The sequence below is a fragment of the Cervus elaphus genome, chromosome X (assembly GCF_910594005.1).
Source record: "Cervus elaphus chromosome X, mCerEla1.1, whole genome shotgun sequence".
NCBI lineage: Eukaryota > Metazoa > Chordata > Mammalia > Artiodactyla > Cervidae > Cervus > Cervus elaphus.
The window spans coordinates 86,685,434-86,708,997 of NC_057848.1; the positions used below are offsets into that span (position 1 = coordinate 86,685,434).

A 23,564-nucleotide genomic window follows, 5' to 3' on the forward strand; every position below is an offset into this window, starting at 1 on the left:
ACGACCCCAAAACAAAACAGGTAGAATTCTAGCAATTTACAAAGGGATATATGCTACTGGAATTCCAGATAATTGATATTTCACTTAATACTTGTTCAAAGCACTTGATAGCCTTTAATGCAGAGGATTCTAAAAACATGAAATCAATGGCTCATGGCAATTATTTGTGACTTAACTGACAACCTAATGGGGACATTTTGATTGATCTGGAAATATAGTCAGCTACAATAGAAGAAAAAATATCTAACATAACTCTGTGTGCTCTCTGAACAAACAGTGAAGTAAAAGAAGAAATGCATGATATGAGTCTATATTTTGTCAATAAAATATTTAGAGGGTTCTGAAGTCACAAGTTCCTCTCTGCTGAGTTCAATGACTTACACATAATACTGGTGAAGAGTTTAGTTAAACTACTGCATGTTGTTGCTGCCTCAGCATCCATTAAATGTAACCAAGTGGCATGCAGGGGCCTTGAACTGACACTAGTGAAACCAAGACCCTCTAAAAGCAAGCTCCCCTCCAGAGTTTATGATTAACCTCCTTCCTAAAACTTTATTCTCTTTCTAGTCCTGTAGCCCGGCCCCCTCAGGACCGACAAGTATCAAAGAAAAGGGGGAACTGAAACCAAGCAGGACCCTGGGGAACCCTCCCAGGTAAAAAGCCCCTTTGTGTACTTGGTTTCTTGTTTGCTGAAAAAGCCTTTAGTCTCCTAGACCTCCCCTGAGTTCTAAAGATCAGACTCAAGCAGCTACTAATTACGTAAGTGAGGGAATGCAGAAACAAAGGGAAGGCAATCAAGAAACACCCAGAGGGATGGGATGAGGAGGGAGGTGAGAGGGGGGTTCAGGAAGGGGGACACATGTACACCCATGGCTGATTCATGTGAATGTATGGCAAAAATTACTACAATATTGTAAAGTAATTAGCCTCCAGTTAAAAGAAATAAATTAATTTACAAAAGAACAATAACAACAACAAAAAGAGACAATAGTTTAGTGAATAAAACAGAGTCCCAGTCCCTCAAGGGATAGACCTACACGACCCCCCTCCCCTGCCAAGCTAGGTGGAGGATGGTAACCACATGATGACCACAAGCACACATAAGACCTCAGACTGGTTGGAACCAGAAGGCTGATGATTAAGATTCCAGAAACACCACCCCTGTTATCTCACCACCAACCAATCAGAAGAAAGTCATGTCCCTCGCAACCCTCACCACAAATGTTGTTGTTAAAAGCCTTTCCCTGAAAATCATCTGGCAATTTGGGTCTGCTGAGCAAGAGCCACTTGTATTCCTTGCTTACAGCCTGCAATAAATGCTGTACTTCAGTAAATTGGCTTTGCTACACGGTGGGAGAGCAGACCCAAAGGTGGTTTGGTAACACTAGTCCCTCCTGAATAACAGCCTGCAGAGTCACAATCAAATATAAGTTCCTTATACAATGTCCCCTGCAGCCCATGTAAGCAAGTCTCTTCCCGCCTCCTAGGGCCTTCCTCTAGTGTGTCAGTAGATAAGATCCCTGAAGGGCTTAACAATCCCCCCCATACAACTCTTTTTGAATCGACTAATATGGCCTTAGCCCAGGAACCTCAAGGCATTCCACCCATGGAGCCTAATAAAGGCATGTGCCCCAGGTCTTGCACTCTGCCTGAACTCTGCTTTAACCTCCCCATAGGGCCCCTTGAGACCCTGCTGTGAAATTCCTCCAGATCCACAGAGTAAGAAACTTTGCTTGTCATCTTTTGTTGAACTGGCCTGGGGCCCTACTTAACAAATGTTAATTAAATGAAGTCACAACAATACTTTTTTAATCAATGCATAGAACAAATGGGCCCAGTAACAGGATCCATCTTCAAACAATTTCGTTATTTGGCTTCCAGGCCAGTACAGTTTTCTGGTTACCTCCTGCCATACTAGCTGTATCTTTTATTTTTTCCAATTCCTTTGTTAAACTTCTAATCTTAATTTCTTATTGGTGGAGTAGCCCAGACCTTAGGATTTCTCTATCTGTACTCTCTAGGTAACCTTTTCTAGTGTAATGGCTTTAAACACCATTTAAGTGCTTATGGTTTCTAAATTTTTATCTCCAGTTTGGGTCTTTCCCTATAGTTGGGTCTCAAATGTTCAAACCTTCTAGGCTTTGCATCTCCAGTTGTTTGCCTAACAGTGTCTCAAATTGAACATGAAACCAAACTCTTGATTCACCACTGCCACAACCTTCCTTCTACCTCATCCAGTCTCCCTCATCCCCGTAACAGTCATTCAATTCTTTTCAATCCTCAAATGGCTTTCCATCATACAATAAGGTCTTCACTACCCTTTCTCCTTTTGACTTTCACTCTCCCACACTACAAAGCAGCCACAATGACATTCTTGCTATTCCTTGTGTGGGGGAAAATTTTGTCACCCTCATATATCTCTCTAGCAAGTGGATGGATTATTCTGAGCTGAAAACAATCAAGGAAGACTCAGGAAGAAACTTTGACCTTTCCCCTAACTGCCTTTAGAACATAGAGGATGTGTTCCAGGCAGGGAGCTATCTCTATAGATAACTAAAGTATGAACTAGGTATGTAGACAGGGAGGAACCTAAGCTAAGTCTGTTGGTTAAAATTCCTCTGTGTCCTACCCTCTCTGCTTGGCCCAGCAAACGTTTGTTTACCACACATTGCCTTTTCCAATTCCATGTCAAGTGCCTTCCTTCCCACTGAAGTTCTACACCACTATCCCCAATATGATCTTTTGTCTTTAGCTGAAGATGGTATTTAAGGTGAGGGCTTTGGCCATTTTGGACAGTTACTCAGTTTTCTTCGGTTTCTCCCATGGATACATGTTACCAGATTTTGTTTGATTTTTCTCCTATTAACCTATTATATCTCATGTTAATTTAATTCTTAGACCAGCCAGAAAAACTAGAAGGGTAGAAGAAACTGCCCAACACTTAGATGCTTTAAGCATGCTCAAGTTTACACCTTAGAAACTTACAACATTAGTTTTCCCTTCTGCATGGAAAGTTCTCTCATTTATTCACAAACTTCATCTCCTCATTTGATTCAAATCTCTGTTTAAATGTCACTACTTTATAAAGGTCCCTCCTTTTTCTAAATTAAAAAAAAAATCATTCTTAATCCTTTTGCCCATCTTTACTTTTCTCATCACATTGATGTCTGGTATTATATTACAAATTCGTTTTTTGACTGTCTACTGCACTAGAATATATGCTCAAAGACTGATACATATATATATATGTGTGTATAAATATTTTTTAAGTTTCTCATCACTGAAAAAAAGAGAGTTTGCTATATAGTAGGCAGTTGATAGATATTCCCTGAATGAACAGATGACTTTGTTATCAGTAAAACTGTTATAATATTATATTAAAATGATCAATACTGGTAAAAAGAATCAGAGAGAAAATTAATTCAACATTTATGCATTTAATGTTTGAGTGGAACAAGGATGGATAGACTACATTAGATTAAGAATATAAGGTTTTAGAGCTGAAAAACACATTTGAGATTACCTAATATAATTCCTTTGTACTTAAAATGTATTTAATTGCATAACTTTGAACTGAGTCATTTCATTTCCCTGATTTTCTGGGTTCAGGCTAATTTACTGAAAGCTGATACTTTTATTTCCTCTAAAGAAAATGATTATTAAAACACTTTCTTTTTAACAATATTAATATTTAAATGTAAAACAATGACTTCCTAAGAGGAAAATAGGTAAAAGTCATAAATCTAAAGACTTTTAGATCAGTAGTATAATTATTAACCTAAGCACATCTTAGCATTTTATGTTATGAAAAAGATAAAGAACAACATATAAATGACGCAGAGAAAAACAGTGAAGCAATATGGCCCATTTGTAGTGTGACAATGTATAGTTGAGTTAATAAAGAAATCTTTAATTACCATATTAATGTTAATCTCATTACTCTTTTGGTATTTCACACACATGCACACGCACACACATATGCTGCCCACACAAGACTCAAACCAAAAGAACTGCCAAGTTTTTATAAACTTATAATTGAAAGAGATGACCTTACAATCCAAACTAGATCTTTTGGTAATTAAAAAACATCATTTTAACACCTAAACTTCCTTCAGGCAGCAGAATTTCTTCTGTAAGACTAACCCATGGCAGCTGCATTTCATTTTTATTTGAAAAGACTGATCCAGTGTTTTTATAGCTCTCGATTAAGCTGTTTAAATAAAAAAAGTAAATGTTGAAAATGGAAACCACTGTAGTTAAGCTCTAGGTAAATGAGTAATGGGCAAATCTCTGGTGGTTTGAAAGTTTGGTTTGGATAAATACCTAAATCTATTCAAACCTCTTTAGCTAAAAAATTCTAGCTCCCACAAGGTTAGTAGAGCTTTAGGTTTTTCCACTGAATCTGACACAGCTTTTCAAAAATACCCACATTCAATCCCTAGCCAATATTAAAAGGAACTTTGGGAGGAAAAGTTAAAAGTTCCTGAAATATAAAATGTCTTCAGTATTTGGTTCCATTTGAGAGATTTCTAACTCTCCAACTTTAAAACTCCACTAGAAGTACAAATCCAGCAAGACCATGGACAAGAAACTAGATGTATTAGAATTACTAAGGACCAAATCATCAAGGTACCAAACTGTCAAATATTTTTAACACCTGCAGATAAACAGGCAAAAGTAAAGGTTCATCTTTGACTCTTCCATGATTTCTTATCCATCCTTCACATCTCAGCTCAAGCATCACCTTCTCAAGAGAGCTCTCCCTAACTAGGTTGCTGACTGGTATAGCATTATAAATCTCTTTCATGTCACTTGCCATGGTTGCTTGAGGAGTTGTTTAATGTATATCTCTTCCAGGACACTAAAACTTCCCTGAGGTTATGTCATGTCTTATTGTTACAAGTATCTAGGACAATGACTGGAACATAGCAAGAATCACTAAGTAAATATTTGTGGAATGAGTAAATCTTCAAAAACATCAACCAGGTACACGACAATATAACAGCTTTTGTTATGAAATATGTCGGGAAAGACATGAAAAAAATAAAAGAAAATTTTAAGATATAAAATAATAATATTATACAAATGTAAGCTTTTTATTGCTGTATTACAAATCCAAATTAGAGAGTAGTTAAACTGAATGTGAAAAAAATTCATCTGCCCCATTAGATAGACACGTACACAATCTTTCTAATACTGGAAACAATTCTGACTTTAGTCGTTACTTGGTCAATAGTTGGCAAATGGCAAGTATCACCTCATTTTAGCAAATACCATGTGGCGACTGGAAACAGGGAGAGAAATATAACTAAAGGTATTTGTCTTTCAGTTCTTTGCTGCTGCTGCTAAGTCGCTTCAGTCATGTCCGACTCCATGAGACCCCATAGACGGCAGCCCACCAGGCTCCGTCCCTGGGATTCTCCAGGCAAGAACACTGGAGTGGGTTGCCATTTCCTTCTCCAATGCATGAAAGTGAAAAGTGAAAGTGAAGTCACTCAGTCATGTCTGACTCTTCGTGACCCCATGGGCTGTAGCCCAGCAGGCTCCTCTTCAGTTCAGTTCAGTTCAGTCGCTCAGTCGCGTCTGACTCTTTCGACCCCGTGAATTACAGCACGCCAGGCCTTCCTGTCCATCACCAACTCCCGGAGTCTACTCAAACTCGTGTCCATCAAGTCGGTGATGCCATCCAGCCATCTCACCCTCTGTCGTCCCCTTCTCCTCCTGCCCCCAACCCCTCCCAGCATCAGGGCTTTTCCAATGAGTCAACTCTTCACATCAGGTGGCCAAAATACTGGAGTTTCAGCTTCAGCATCAGTCCTTCCAATGAACACCCAGGACTGATCTCCTTTAGGATGGACTGGTTGGATCTCCTTGCAGTCCAAGGGACTCTCAAGAGTCTTCTCCAACACCACAGTTCAAAAGCATCAATTTTGGGGCACTCAGCTTTCTTCAGAGTCCAACTCTCACATCCATACATGACCACTGGAAAAACCATAGCCTTGACTAGACGGACTTTTGCTGGCAAAGTGATGTCTCTGCTTTTTAATATGCTATCTAGGTTGGTCATAACTTTCCTTCCAAGGAGTAAGCGTCTTTTAATTTAATGGCTGCAATCACCATCTGCAGTGACTTTGGAGCCCCAAAAAAATAAAGTCAGCCACTGTTTCCCCATTTATTTCCCATGAAGTGATGGGACCAGATGCCATGATCTTAGTTTTCTGAATGTTAAGCTTTAAGCCAACTTTTTCACTCTCCTCTTTCACTTTCATCAAGAGGCTTTTTAGTTCCTCTTCACTTTCTGCCATATATGCAGAGTACATCATGAGAAATGCTGGGCTGAAAGAAGCACAAGCTGGAATCAAGATTGCCAGGAGAAATATCAATAACCTCGGATATGCAGATGACACCACCCTTATGGCAGAAAGTGAAGAGGAAGGCTCCTCTTACAACCCACTAAATACTGTTCAACCTCTTCAGATCAGCATTCTTGATTTTTTGGAAATTGAGTTTTTACTCATTTTCCTACAACTAGGAATTACAACTAATTTTCACTACTCTGGGCCAAATGTATATGATATTCTTTTGACACATTTTGGGTCTTTACAGATTGAGTTTTTGTTGCTAACTTTGCTGGTATAACTCTCCATGAACCCTTCCCCCAAGTTTTCAGTCAGAAGTGGTCTGAAGTCAGAAGTGGTCTCAATTATTAAGATGATGGATGTGAACACTATACAGACTGGAAATCTTTATGAATTTACTGGATTTATTTTACAGAGCAATTTTTTTCATTTTATATTGCACTTATCTTACTCATATTGTCTTATGAGTATATTGTTCATTTTGTTTATAAACTTATAAGTTCTGAAATAAAAGGTCTAGTTATTTTTATATACCTCACAGACCTACTGCTTGTTCACAAGGCACATGCAGGCATTAAAAGAATGACAATACACATATGGGTAAAAGGGAGATACAATCTTTTGTATACAAAAGGGAGAGCAGAGGGCAAATTGTCTGTGTCAATTATGTACTGATATCTGAATATGGAGGCAGATATATTAAATAACCTAACATATATGCCCATCATATGGCCTCTCGATGCCTATAACTGATTATTTTCAACATAAAATATGAATTTAAGCTATTTAATTTTATAATACAGAGTTCAGGGCTCATTGAACAAAATAAAGTTTAGTAATAAAAACAATCCTATTTGTAAATATAATAAGGCCTATAATGTTTAGTTGATCACTTCAAATCTTAAACTCTGACTCTCTTTCCATCCAACCCTAGAATATCTGCATATAGTCCACTATGGGAGAGTTCTTAGAGTGCAAATCATTTTCATATTTATCTAATCAGACACAACTAGTGTGGGGTTTTGGGAGGGGTTGTTTAAATAGACATTAAATGAATTTCAAAGTCAAACAGAATTACACTCTGGGTGACCTATGAGAGGATGTAGCAAAATATTTTTAACTATTACCTCTACAAAATATTCTAACATCCTTGAAGTAAAATGTCAGCAGAGAGCAAATCATGCATTCATTCATTCACCAGATATGTATTGAGCCCTACTACATGCCAGGCCCTGGGAGTACAAAAGATGACCAACACAGAGCCAGCACAGTAAACTTCCTGCACACAGAGAACTTATGTTGCAGCAGGAGTTGAGTCTTATCTCCTCCATGAAGCTGCTTCAAACCACAACCTTCCCTATCTGGTGAATTCTTAATACATTTTAAACCAATGTTGTAAACAAGCAGTACCTTATGGGGCCTTCCAGTTACAGACCTCCCCTCACCCCCAATGTCCTCTGCCTACCTCCTGTTTGTAGAAAAGCTATAAGTTTCCCAGGCCTCCCATGAGTCACAACAGCGTGGCTCAAGAATGAATGATTGAAAGGATGTGACCATATAGCAACAAAAATAGTAATTGGGCCAGGAGAACTGGTAAGAGTTTAAATAGTAAATCAATCACATGGCAGTCCCAGAATCTTTAGTTTCTTCCTGAAATAGATAACAGTATCTGAGGCACATTTCCTGAGTTGTTTTACAGATCCTAAAAACCCTTACAAAATGGAAGAGGTTAACTACTTGATGACCATGAGCACTTAGGCCTCCAGATCTACTAGGGCAGGAGGATTGCTATGTTAACCCCTGTGACATAGCCATATTACCTCACCATCAACCAATCAGAAAATTGTGCATGAGTTAATCACATACCCTGTGATCTCAGTCCCTCACCTGGCCTTTAACAATGCTTTCCTGAAACCCATCGGGCAGTTCCAGTGTTGTGAGCATTACCTGCCCCAGACTTCTTGTCTAGTGCCCTTCAATAAATGTTGCACTCTCCTTCACCACAACCCAGGGGCAGTAGATTGGCTTTTTGCATGTGGGCAAGCAAATCCGAGTTTGGTTCGGAAAACAGTGTCACCCAATTAAACTTTATAAAACACCATCCTTTGAATGCTTTATTTCTCATACACATGCTCTTAACTAAATGTTAAGCTTCTTTAGAGCAAAGCATGTTTTCTACTTCATTTTATACTTCAGACCCATGGTAACTAATAGTGCTAGGTTCTGGAGTAGCTGTTTAATGAATAGATGTGGATTGACTGATAAAAACATGGAAGAAAACTTATTTTTGAACCTAGAAAAATTGTTGGCACATTCGGTTCTTAATTATCTGCGTTGAGGGAGATAGTTAATGCAAAACAAAGAATAATATACAAATCATTTCCATTTGGCTTTGGAATGTATTTCCATATTTAACTTTTCATTTGGGTCTACTGCTTGGCTTGAGAATACATTTCAAACAAAACAATAAAGCCGCCATGTGAATTTCCAACTGTGATCAAAGCTGGAATGCTGTCTCACTACAGGAAAAAGAGAGGAAGAAATATTGAAATGGCCTATTGGATTTTCAGCCTGCACTACACTCATTTAAAATGAAATCAGCTTGTATTGTTTGTTGCTATCTTCTACTTCTTGTACCTCCCTGACTACATGCCTTTTTGAAAGCATTAAACATAGCTGCATTTTACTTTATAGGTGTCCTAACATTTAGAATATCGCCTTTCATTGAGTATGAAAGTATCTTCAAATTCCATTTGTTGCTTCTTTCTCTCTTATACCTAAGTGAAAAAGACAGTAAAAGTCACTCAGTTGTGTCTGACTCTTTGCGACCCCATGGACTGTAGCTTGCCAGGCTCCTCTGCTCATGGAATTTTCCAAGCAAGGATACTGCAGTGGGTTGCCATTTCCTCCTTTAATGGATTTTCCCAACTGAGGGATCAAACCAGGGTCTCCTGCATTGCAGGCAAATTCTTCACCCTCTGAGCCACCAGGGAATCCCAAGTGAAAAAGACAGGCATTTGCTTAATCCCAAACATCTGGATACTCCCAGAATAATGAAGTGAAAGCTTTCTGCTTCTTCCATAGGCACTTACTGCATGAATGTACTTTTCTCTTTCAGTCTTAACACACACACACAAACACATACACATGACTTTGATAAAATGAAGGTGGACAAAAGCAGATCATAGTTGTTTACAAAGAATAGTTTCCTTGGGGAAAATAAATTATTTCCCATTTGTGAGGTTTAGAGCAGAATGGTCATTAACATATTGTATACATTTTCTTAATTTTACAAAGCATGTTCAAAGTCATTACTATACCTAGTCCTAACAACAACATATATGAGGTGGGCAAAGCAAGTATTATTCTTTCAGCTTTACAAATGGGGAAACAGAATGTCTTTCCTAAGTTTACAAAGACCATGGCTAAAACTTAGGTTTATTGATACACATCCAAATGTCTTTTCATTCAAATGGATTAATAAAAAATGCTTTGCATTTGTACAGCACACTAAAGTTCAAAAGTACTTTTATATATACGGGGTAAATAAAGTGGATGGAGAGTGGACTCAAGAGTGTGCAAAATGAAATTGGCTCTCTTTAGGTTTGGAGTCTGGAGGAGTCTGGTAGGCTGCAGTCCATGGGGTCTCTAAGAGTCGGACACGACTGAGTGACTTCACTTTCACTTTTCACTTTCATGCATTGGAGAAGGAAATGGCAACCTACTCCAGTGTTCTTGCCTGAGAATCCCAGGGGCGGGGGAGCCCGGTGGGCTGCCGTCTATGGGGTCACACGGAGTCGGACACGACTGAGGTGACTTAGCAGCAGCAGCAGGTTTGAAGTCAGGACCATAATGTAGAAATCTGGAGATGAGTAATTGAGCAGAGTTGCTGTACACAAATTTGATAATGCCTTAGCTGATATGAAAAATGCTTAACTAAATGCTTGCTTTTGATAAAGAGGAGTTGGGACTTGAACCTCTTGCAACCGATTTCAACTTGGTTACTCATGACTTTTCTTACTCCAACATCAACAGGTGACTAGGTAATATTCTCCTTCTCACTGATGACCTTGGGAAAGCTTTTCTATAGTTTCTTCTTAAATTTTTTATTCCTTTTCAACTCTCACCATCGGTGAGTGCCTTAGCTTTAAAGGAGCAGCTGAGATGTAATCCTCTCAAGTTGATTCTAATTTTAAATGCTTGTCTTATGTATGTGTATGTGGATGGATGGATGGATATGTGTGTATCTATATATCCATCATCAAGATTTCAGCTGAAAAAGTTCAGTTATGTTTGTTATGTATAGCTTTCCATTTCTAACTTCAGTAATGAATTGGGACAATAATAAATAATTACCCTATTTCACCTTTGCAAAACAAAGGAGAGTATTATTACATGTTTACTGACTTGCATTCTTTTCAAGCATATTTTTTATTTCTACCTTATAAAGCTAATTCACTTCCCATATCTCAAAGTTTAAAACCAGAAGAAAAGAACAGGTGCTGTTCAATGAAAAGCTAAGTTTACTTGCTATAATATTAAAAAGTTACCTCAAAAAGATTCTAACTAGAAATAACTGAACAGACATCTAATACAGAAAAAGACACTAATATATCTGTCTACAATACCTGATTGAGTACAGTACCTGATTGAGATATTGCTGCATGAGTACAATAATTGATTCATACTAGCATCACCATCATTGCCTATAAACTGTGTGCATTCAACATACCATGCATGCCTTTCATAATTGAAAATAGTTTTAGTAAATTTCAAATAGAAGCAAAAAGAAACAAACGATGGCTACAATATCCATCGATATCCAAAGATCTACAATATCTTTTCCCAGATGAGTCTCTAGTGGGCTGAAAGGGTTTAAGCATTCTTTAACTAAGCAATACGCTCTATTCTCACTATTAGCATCATGCAGCAAATGTCTATCAATTCCCTAAACAAAGTTTGAAAAATGGAGCTCATGGTAATTTCAGGCTGCCATTCAAAAAAGCAAGACATTTCAAATAGAAAATTTTTGAGCTGACTGATCTGAAAAACTATATGCTCCATTGAGACAGTTTCTTAGAATGTGATTTCTAAGAGCCAAAGAGATAATTCTTAATACCTGCATTTTAAATCAAAACATAAAGGAATAACAGTGGAAACATGTTATACCCCTTTTCCTTTTGTCAAACTGAAGTTATGCCAGGATAACAAGCTGTTTTCTACTTACTTGCTAGAATGTTATTTAACATTAGTCATTATTACAATGACCTCTAACATATTAAATAAACATTAGGACAACTTTCTATATAGCACTGTGCTAAGTTTGTTGTACTCAAATATGAATAAGGATTTCTGTCTCAAAAGATTTTATAACCCAGTGTACCAAACACATACACACAAGCAGAAATTAGAGGCAAGTCAGTAAGTACAATAATCAAAATATTAAAATGCTATGAGAACACAGGGGACAAGGAAATTAATTATGTTTGCTATGATTAAGGAAGACTTTGTGGAGGATATGGTGTAAGTGAGTAGCTAATTTTTAAATTAATTTGCAAACTTTTCAAAAATATTTTTTTCTTCTTCTGAAGCAACACAGATTCACAGTGAACAAATGTGAATTTCATCTCAGATTTATGAAGCTTTCTGACCCCAGAGGCAGCATGATACCATGGTTACAAGCACAAGGCTTGGAGTCTGAAGGAGCAAAACTTACTTGAATCCTGGCTTTCATTAAATACCAGACTTGAAACATACATAATCTTGCACACGTTTGAACCTTTGAACCTCTATAGCCTCAGTCCTCACATATTTAAAATGGGGTTAATCATAGTACCTATCCTATAGTATTGCCTTGGAGATCACTTGAGATTGTATGAAAGTGAAAGTGAAAGCTGCTCAGTCCTGTTTGAGACTCCATGGACTATGCAGTCCATGGAATTCTCCAGGCCAGAATACTGGAGAGAGTAGCCTTTGTCTTCTCCAGGGGATCTTCCCAACTCAGGGATCGAACCGCGGTCTCCTGCACTGCAGCCGGAATCTTTACCAGCTGAGCCAAGACACCTATATATTCTTAGCACTGTGACTGACACATGGCATTCACTAAACAGTTGCTATTATTCATATTTTACTATCATTTTTATTGTTATTACTCTAAGTGATTATACCTTCTATTGCAAATTACTGTGCAAATAACTGAAGTTTAAAAACACACACACACACACACACCAAAAAAAATTTGCTTTCACTGCCAAGGGCCTGGGTTCAATCCCTGGTCAGGGAACTAAGATCCCACAAGCTGTGTGAAGCAACCAAAAAAAAAAATAATAATAATAATAAACAACTTCCAAAATATGATGAAGAGTGCATACTTCAAAGAATGCTAACAATCTTCCTTTTTTAAAAAGCAGTCTTTCTCCCCTATTACTGATCATGCTCCCATGCTTACTCTCTCTCTTTTTCTTTCTTTCATTTTTTTTAACCCTGGGCCCTCTCTCCCCGAGCAGTCTCATGAAAACCAGTTTTGCTTTGAACTTCCAAATTTGCTGAGTTTGAGACCAGCAGGCAATTGAATCAGTGAACTTCCCTCTAGTCTAGCCTAAAGCTCTTGATTTTTTTAGCTCTTGATTTTCTTGATTTTTCGGCCGAGATTAGTACATTCATACCAGGGAAAAAAGCCTTTCTGTTGAGGTTTCTGTTTTGTTTTGTTTTTTATATGGGCATTTACTTTACAAAGTATGACTCATCCTCTCTCTTAAACCTGTTACTGGCATGTTCTCAAAGGTGACTAATATTGCTGAGGTTGAATAATAATTCTATGAATTTTTCATCTTTCCAAAAATTATCCTCTTAATAAAGAAGAGCAGAAGAAAAATTGACATAGCTGCAGAGCAGTAGAGACTCCAAATCTATTCTGAGTTGTCTGGTTAGGGCAGTGTGCTTCTTCCAGAAGTTGATTTTTAAACACTTCAAATGACTTTCCCTCCTACTATGAGGAAATGTGAGGTGTTGATAGTGAGCTGACAGAATGTTAATATCATTAACATTCTGTCAGCTCCTCTTGTCAATGTGTTAATGGTGCCCCTGCTACTCAGTCCTCCCTGCCCTCTGGTTGGTGAAATGATGTAGCCAGCAGTCAATCAAAAAGCTAAGCTGATTTGGGGCAATAGACAGCTCTGCCATTGACAAAATCTATGTGAGCAAATGTGGTAAGAAATTTGTCAACAGGATATAAGCAGTAAGGTCAACACTGTGGGTAATGTGTTTCTTAGACAGTTGAAGACTGGACCACAACATATATTTTAAAGTCTAAGGAGCCCTCTTTTAGAATGAGTTTTCCCACAGGAAAATCAAGGAGCAGTAAGTAAAAGTGATGCATGGATTTAAAAGAAAGAAAGAAAAACTCTTTCATACTCATGTGATTGGTCAAAAGACAAAAGCTGAAAAACTTGGAATCCACATATAATGTCAAGTTCAAGAGATGGGTCTCAAGATCGACAAGCAGACCACTCACAGTGCTCCCTCTCACCTCTCATGCTGCTTCTGCTGCTGCTAAGTCGCTTAGTCCTGTCCGACTCTGTGTGACCCCATAGACGGCAGCCTACAAGGCTGCCCCATCCCTAGGATTCTCCAGGCAAGAGTACTGGAGTGGGTTGCCATTTCCTTCTCCAATGCATGAAAGTGAAAACTGAAAGTGAAGTCACTCAGTCGTGTCTGACTCTTCACGACCCCAAGGACTGCAGCCTACCAGGCTCCTCCGTCCATGGGATTTTACAGGCAAGAGTACTGGAGTGGGGTGCCATTGCCTTCTCTGCTCACCTCTCCTAAGCATAGGTTATTTTTCAAAACGTTGAAACCGACAGTAGTTCTGAACCTAACCTCACCAATTTTTGCAACAGGTGCCAAAACACAGACAGACTACCAAATTCCTGGTCACCTTAAAAAAGGATGACCTGCTGAACCTCATAATTTTAAAACAATGAAGCTATGACAAATAACTGCATGGGTTGTTGAAGTTATCCTGAGACAACTTGAGCTCACCATGGGGACACAGGGACAACTGTGAACAATTTCATCACCAGACGTGGAAAATACTCATTTAATGAATAGGGACATTTTTTAAAGGCTCAAGAGGGTAAAATTGAGCAGTATCTGATACATAGTAAACATTCAGCTAATGAGTGAACATTACCATTTTTATAACTTACTAAAGAAAGAATATAGATTCTATTTGAATTCACTGACCAAACAATTGAACCTAAAACTTCCAATATTATTATGATGAGCATACTGACATGAAGAATACAAAGCGCTTTGCTTTTTCAAAAAAATCACAACAGCAAATTTCCCAACATGGTATCTAGATTTTTGAAGCATGTGTATTTCAAAATATATGGTGCTATTATATCTAATACAGACCATCCCTTTCATCCTAGAACCTCCCTACTATGATTTATGAGAGAATTTTCTCTATTTCCCTCTGCTTTATAGTCTTACAAAATTAATCTTGCTTCGTTTACTCTTTCCACCTTTTTAAAAAAATTTAGAACAAGCAAACAATTTGGGGTAGAGAAAGAGAGTCAGATGTGACAAGCTTCCTTCTAAAGCCACTGACTATTATTTGAAGTGAAGTGAAGTGAAGTCACTCAGTTGTGTCTGACTCTTTGCGACCCCATGGGCTGCAGCCTACCAGGATCCTCAGTCCATGGGATTTTCTAGGCAAGAATACTGGAGTGGGTTGCCATTTCCTTCCACACACTATTGTTTAGGAGGCAGGAAATAGCCTGGCTTACTCCATTCAAAGGAGAGGTTTCATTTCTTTTTTTTTGGCATTTACTTTTAAAAGATTTGGGCTATCCCTTCTAAAACTGATTACACTTTACATGCTCTAAAAAGGTGATTCAAAGTTATTCAACTTCCTGTGAAGATGTATATGAAGAAAAGTTTTATAACTACAGGCACAGCCAACTACTCTTATATCCCTTTTGGTGTGTTAAGTAAAAGGAGTATCTTGGATTAGATGACCTCCATTGTCTCTAGCTATATTATTCTGTGATATAATACATACTTATTGAATGCCTTCATGTTGCTAGGTGCTGGACATTGGGATGGGCATATCAGAATTAACACGCTGGACATGATCTTGGCCATTAGGCCAGCAAGACAGAGAAGTGAATAAATGCCAGACTGTCAGCAAATTGTAGTCAAGTTTGCTACCTTGTGTACTGTTGTATTTTCATGATTTGGTAATGCCAAGCATATTATTATAAGTGTTCCATCAATAATGTGAAAGAACACAAGTGAACATGGGGTGCTATGGGACTTAGACCAACCTAGAGATTTGGTGAAGATTCAACCTACATATTCATCTGCCTTTTGGCCATCATGCCACTGCTGCTAACTATAGCACCGATCCCTTCTAAAAGTCTAGAGTGACAATGCTATTCAGATTTAGAACTCACAGGCCTTATAGAGAGGTTACTGTTTAAGTAAAGGTAAGATTACTTTCATTCAACAGATAACTACCCCCATACTTGTGCCTATAGTTACTCAATTTAAACGGCCAGTGACCTAAAGTAAATGAATTTATTGGCAAGGGACAGAAACAGTGGAAAGATCATCCACTACACAGAATCTTACACTAAAAATAGGATCATGGTTCTAATTTTAAAACTCAATCAAGTATCCCACAAGGAAATATCCTCCTCTTTTGAAATTGCCGAAAGAGTAGAAAAAAATTAAGCACCAAAATTCATATAACATATATACATATGATGATTAGACCTTTTGTTTGCCATTTTCTATAAGATCCAACCTCTCAGTGGTTGTCTAAGGGGTCTTCCTAAGCAAGAATAATTTGAGTACAGTTTTACCATTGTAATTTATTAATTTGAAGTTTTTAATCAACTCCAACCAAAGGATAGAGTCAATAGTCTACTTTTTCTCTAAAATAAATTGTTATATATTTCTTTTTTTTCTAATATAATATCCAAATTAACAGCTCCATACATTTTAATATAGTTTTCAATCCCCATGTAGACAGTCACACTTTGGTGCCACTTAAATGAAGAATAACCATTCATCCGTAACATACAGATACAGAAGGCTCTGGATTTTCATTCTAAAGCACTTAATTACCTGCATAAAGAGAGAAATAAAATAGAATCCAGGCCAAGTTCATGAGGGCTTGAAATTACTTTTCCTTTTTGAAATGAGCAACAAAGATTCCTCAATGTTGCATGCTGTTGTGTGGCCATATGCCAACTGTAGAAGAAAATGTTAAAAAGAAAAAAGGGATCAGGAATTAAATACAGATATGTAAGGCAAGAAACAAAATCAAAAGGTGAAAACTGTAGGCGGTGTTTCCAACCACAAGACAATGTAACAAATTTGAAAGAAAAATCTAATCAGCAACAAAGTTCAGCAACAAAGTTCATATTAAATATCTCGATGTGGGCAGCTATGTAATTAAAGGTTATTTTTGAGGATTTCCTGCCTCCAATCTCCCACAAACTTATGTTCCCAATATTCCTATTTACATAAGTACTCAGCATCACTAAAGGACCACACAGAATACAGTATTAATTTATGAACCAAACACTGAAAATGAAAAAAAAATTTTTTTTTCACATAAATATAAATTGCCATTCTCAAGTAATTCAAGTTCAGGACCATAACTTCCAAGCTGGGCAGGAAAGAAAGCATATGAGAGAACAAAAAGACAATAGATTTAACCTTGAAACAAGGTGACTGCCCTATAGTTGTTGAAAGAACTTACTTATTATCAGATAAAGAATTTACAGTATTTATTCCCTCTAGAGAGATAAAATGGTGAATCAATCTGCAGTTCAAGATATTTATTTAAACCCAGAGGAGGAGGATATGGCTTTAACTTTTGAAAATCAAAATAGAAAAAAAAAAACCCAGCTCTAATATAGTTTATCTTTAGATACCAGATTTAACATTAAACAGTTCAAGCTAAATATCATTTCTCAAGTTTTCCTTTCATATAATTCTGTATTTTTATATAAATATACTGTATGTAAAATAGGGATTTAAAAACATTTATGTAGCAGGCAATGCTTAATGTTATACAGATAGCTATTACAATTTACTAAAATACATAATCTACTGATCAATTCATCTATCCATTCATCCAGGCATCCATTTTATTCTTCATAACCTTTCAGTCTACTGATATCAGTTACCCTGTGATTGCCCTTGAAAATGCATGTGTCCCCTCAGAAAATACCTGCACATACACAAAGAGAACAACAACAACAAAAAAGAACTCTGACAAAAAAATTTCTTTTATTGATCATTTCCTTTAAATAACTGGTTATATAAGGAGAGTCTTTGTTTATATATCAAACCTCATAAGACTTACCTTGCATATCTTGTAGGCCTTCAAATGAAACTCTTCTTTGAGAAATGGCATTTTTCTTATATAATCGTTCCCTTGCCTACTACTCTATGATTCAAAATGTCATGAACTAAAATTTATGCTGCTAATATAAAAACAGCCTATACACAAATTCATCCAAACCATGCAAATAGAATGGTAAGTTTAGAACTAACCACAGGGTAAATAGATATTTGGATGGACAGACAGACACACACACACATAGACACACACACACACACACACACAGAAACTAACAAATAAAATGCTTAAATAAAGGATATTGTCATCTTTTCCACAAACTTATCATGTTGATTTTCTGTTTTGGGGAATTGCTTGATGTCACGTTCCAGATGAACAATTTGTTGTTCCATTGCTGCAAGGTTACTCTTGAGAATTTGAGCTGAAACTAAAGAACAATGTGCAAAATGTTTAGAATATTTTACCAGGTATTCCATAAAACAACTAAAAGAAAACCGTATCAGTTCAAGTATTTTTTTAATGTGGAGAATAGTTTCATGAAACCAACTCACATTTTTCTCAATTACTGCTCATAAAATGTCTACTCTCCATGAAAGAAGTGAAAATGTGTAATATAATATACCAAATCATCATGTTTAATATGGGGATGTCATTTTATTCAGCCATTAGCTCAAATGAATCCATTTCTATTTAAATTTATTGATGGACTTCCTAATATTTCATTCTTTAAAATCTAATGTGAAGATTAAAGAGAAACTAGGGTTCAAAGAGATCCTATCTATTTAATGTATGTTCTTGGCTATGTAAATGATTTAACGTTAAATTACATAAAAGAATCAAATATTTTTCTTTTGTTGAAAGATCCTGATTTTTATAAATCAATATCTATGGTTTAAATTCCTGAGTTTAGTACTTTTCATACTCAGAGACAAGAAAAATAACTGTTGATGTGAAGAATTTAGAGCAAACCATAGTGAATACATATGTGCATTCACACCCACAAAGCCTTGGTGAGCCCTCAAACATGATCATTAGTTGCCTTAATTACCCCTAACATTTTCTGCACTTTTCTTTTTCTCTCCTCATTGACAACCAGTAATTTTAAGAATTATATTCAAAGCGCTCTTAAATATGTGCACACTTTCCAGATCTCTCAGGATGCCTTCTTTTCACAGAGCTACCTTTTTTATTTTTAAAGCTTATACTATTTTACAGATACTCTATTACTCCATGACTACCAATTATATATGAAGACAATTCTATCAATATCAACAGTATTTGACAGGGTTCTAGTTGAAAAGACAAGGTAAGTATTAAAATTTGATAGGTAGCCTGCGACATTGATTTTTAAAAACAGGTTTCTGAAACACAGTTCTTTTCATTAAAGCACCATGAAACAGAAATAGAATAATATTACAATTCTTTTTTTTTTTAAAGTAAATTGCAGTCTCATTCAGAGGCTGCATTGTATTAGAATTACAATGAATAATTCAAGACACTGACAAAAATCAAACCCCTGGCAAATTTCAGCCAGTCTTCTGATACAAATTCATCATGCTGACATACACACCTATATAACTCAATGAGGAGAAATTGCTTAAATATACTTGGAAGTTCAAGAGAGTGAAAATCAAACACCAACACTAAAGACAAATTATTTTTTTCCTATTAATCTGTCAGTACAAATAGCTAGGTCCAATTTAGTTCCATTTGTTTAGATCTGACAAACTTGGAGATTATTCCTTATCAGAGAAGTCAAAGAGTTTTGCCCTGCCAAAAATGTGCTAACGGCTCGGTAATCATTGCTTGCTTTATTTAAAGGATGAGTTTACTGTGAAGGAAACCATTCTCTCTGAGTTTAAACCTGAATTTTTCCACTTCAGTTTTTCCAGGAGATTCTTGCTAATTATTCAAAAGGCTTCTGCATTCCCACTCACTTGATTGAAAAGCTGAATATATGAAGTTGACAAGTTGTTTATGTCATTTAGGCAACAGGGAAGAAATAAACTCATGATAACTTTCTGCAATAAACAAAATGTGCCCAGAGGCAAAGTTTATGTCACAATGGTAATTCCAGTAGTAAAAAGGGGATGATCTGAGGACTGTTCTGATTGTTCAATAAAGAAACAGCCTAATCAAGTTGCTATACACACAAACATATAGATAACTCAAATAACAAGAGACATTAGTTTTAATCCAGTGAAATTGCTTTTACCCTAAAGTTGAATTCTGAATAAAACAATATTTTCTAGACATCTATCAACCTCAATTTCACATGTCAAATCCTTAGACCTCTATAAATCCCTCTAGAGCTCTAATCCAAATTCTCTAACATTTATAGACACTTCTATTTGTTTAAGCGATCTTTCACATATCACCTTTTGTTTTAAGTGAGAGGTTTTTTTTTTCTTTTTTTGGTTTAGTGTACATAAACACAGTCTGTGTTCTAAACTGTCATGCTACTTAATAGTAAGATCCCTAACACTTTGCTTTTCCCTGAGTACTTATCATATACCGTACCCAATGAATGTTTGTTGAATGAATATGTATATTTCAATGAGTTTTGAATTGGATTTAAACATATGCCCACTTCTGCAAATGGATGTATATGTAGAAAAGTTAGATACAACAAAAGTAATCAGAAGTTAGAATATTAATTATTAAATGAAAATGAAAAGGAAGTAGGAAGTTGAAGTCTATCTAATATACAGAGGAGGCAGGGTTGCAGGAGATGCTTAAACAAAGGGAAAAGTGAAAAACTGAGAAAAGGAAGAGAAGTAAGGGACACCTTTTCTTAAGCTTCTCTATCCTTCTCCTCTAATAAACTATTAATATTATGCTGGAACCAAAGAAAATAAAATACCAAAGATGTGAGAATCCAAGAATTTTAGCACACCTGCAAATTTATAGCTGCATTAAAAGAAAAATACCATTATATAAAATATATCTCCTTAAATTATTGGAATTATGGTATCTTAGAGTTGGAAGTGACATTAAAGGAGATACGGACCAGCCCCCTCAAGGTTTAAAAGCTCAGATTACACAGATTAACAATTATCATCGTTAGCCTTCAGAAATAGGAACAGACTCACAGACATAGAGAACAGACTTGTGTTTACCCAGGGGGAGAGAGAATGGGGATGGGAAGGACTGGGAGTTTGGGATCAGCAGAAGTAAACTATTACACATAGAATGGGTAAAAAATAAGGTCCTACTGTATAGTACAAGGAACTATATTCAATATCCTGTGATAAACCATAATGGAAAAGAATATATGTATAACAACCACTTTGCTTCACAGGGCTTTCCAGCTGGCGTTAGTAGAAAAGAACTCCCCTGTCAATGTAGGAGACATAAGAGATGCAGGTTTGATCCCTGGGTCAGGAAGATTCCCTGGTGGAGGAAATGGCAACCCACTCCAGTATTCTTGCCTTGACAATCCCAGACATGGACAGAGGAGCCTGGCAGATTACAGTCCACAAGGTAACAAAGAGTTGGACATGACTGAAGTGACTTAGCATGCACACATGAATCCACTTTGTTGTACTGCAGAAATTAACACAACACTGTAAATCAACTAAAGTTCAATAAAATTTACAAAATAAATAAATAGACAGATAATCTCCATTCCCAGAAAACAGCACCTATGACAAAGCTTGCATGTAACAGCTTTATCGGTGGTGGGGTTTAATTCCAGTAAAACAGGCATGAGGGAAAAGAGAAGAAAGCAAATACAAGAGAGGATGTTACAGAACTGGCTATACCTTTACAGAAACTACAGCTGCTTGCTTAATGTCTCAGGTTGTCTCAGGGCCATTTAATGGGTATGTGAACCATGAAGTCACATGGGGCCTCATGCTTAAAAGCGCCCTGTTCTTTGTTTAAGGCTTTATTGCCAGCACTTTGAATATCTTAGTAATTTTTCAAACTAGGCTTTGCAATTTCATTTTGCACTGGGCCCCCTAATCATGAAATCAGTCTTGGCCTCTGCATAAGACAAATAAAGCAACTTCAACTTGAAAGAGTTGGTTAAAGGAGGTGAAAGGCTGACTTGGTGCTCCTTCTCATTTCTTACTCTCTCATGGGTGAAATGCTATTTCAAGAGATGTGAACTTCCAGGTCTGGCTGAGGAGTAAGACAAGTGGCACCAGATTGGAGGGAGGGCCTTGGCACAGAAGGGATACCCAGTGAATTTACAGAGGATTCATTCTATCCCTGAATGGCTTATTTCCTTTTTAACAGTTGATATAATCAGAAAAATTCTATTTGCTTATAATCAAAATCAGTATACTTGAAGTTTTCTTACCCATTAGTCCTCATTTTGCCTTAAAGCAACATTGCTTAAGTCTACTTCCTATTTTATAGGAAAGACGTCCCTTGCATCTTCTTAATCTGTCAAGGTTACAAACATCCAGTTCCTTCAGCTAGTCCTTGTAAGGTATAAGGGTTAGTAATCACTTATGCTCCTAATCAATAACTAACATTTATTGAGTATTTACTATGTGTTAAATATTATCTCCTGTTCAAAGATAATGGCCCTGTCATGATGAAGGGGCTTGTATAACTCAATGAAGCTATGAGCCATGCCATGCAGGGACACCAAGGATGGACAGGTCATAGTGAAGATTTCGGAAAAAACAAAAAACAAAAATGTGGTCCACTAGAGTAGGAAATTGCAACCCACTCCAGTATTCTTGCCGAGAGAACTCCATGAACAGTAAGAAAAGGCAAAAAGATATAATACCAGAAGATGAGTCCACCAGGTTGGAAGGTGTCCGATATGATACTGGCGAAGAGCAGAGGGCAAATACTAATAGCTCCAGAAAGAATGAAGTGGAAAGAACAGACAGTTGTGGATGGGTCTGGTGGTGAAAGTAAAGTTCAATGCTGTAAAGAACAATACTGTATAGGAACCTGGAAGTTAAGTCCATGAATTAAGGTAAACTGGACATGGTCAAGCAGGAGATGGCAAGATTGAACATCGACATCTTGAGGAATCAATGAACTAAAATGGATGGGAATGGGAAATTTTAATTCAGATGACCATTGTATTTACTACTGCGGGCAAGGATCCTTCAGGAAAAAACAGCAGCCCTCATAGTCAACAAGAGAGTCCGAAATGCAGTACTTAGGTGCAACCTCAAGAACGGCAGAATGATCTCCATTTGTTTACAAGGCAAATCATTCAACATCACAGTAATCCAAGTCTATGCCTCAAGAACTGATGCTGAAGAAGCTTAAGTTGACAGTTTTCTATAAAGACCTATAACACCTTCTAGTGAAGTCACTCAGTTGTGTCCAACTCTTTGCAACCCCGTGGACTGTAGCCTACCAGGCTCCTCCGTCCATGGATTCTTCAGGCAAGAATACTGGAGTGGGTTGCCATTTCCTTCTCTGGGGGATCTTCTAGTCCCAGGAATCGAAGCCGGGTCTCCTGCATTGCAGTCAGACAGTCTACCCTCTGAGCCACCAGGGAAGCCCAACACCTTCTAGAACTAATACCAGAAAAGGTTTCTTCTCCATCATAGGGGATTGGAATGCAAAAGTAGGAAGTCAAGAGACACCTGGAATAACAGGCAAGTTTGGTCTTGAAGTATAAAACGAAGCAGGACAAAGGCTGAGTTGTGTCAGGAGAACACACTGGTCATAGCAAACACCTTTTTCCAACAACACAAGTGATGACTACACACATGAATAATACCAGATGGACAAAACCAAAATCAGATTAATTATGCCCTTTGCAGCTAAAGATGGAGAAGCACTATACACTCAGCAAAAACAAGACCTGGAGCTGACTCTGGCTCAGATCATGAGCTCCTTAT

The 23,564-nt window shown here is 37.1% G+C and overlaps 1 protein-coding gene across 2 annotated transcripts in view; it reads right to left on the reverse strand.

The window, feature by feature from the left end:
- DIAPH2 (diaphanous related formin 2) overlaps positions 1-23,564 on the reverse strand; it is a 950,551-nt gene that overhangs the window by 323,816 nt on the left and 603,171 nt on the right. For both annotated transcript variants that reach the window (XM_043895289.1, XM_043895287.1), the window contains one exon: positions 18,045-18,169. In XM_043895289.1, the coding sequence (XP_043751224.1) occupies positions 18,045-18,169 (125 nt within the window). The remainder of the gene's footprint in view (positions 1-18,044; positions 18,170-23,564) is intronic.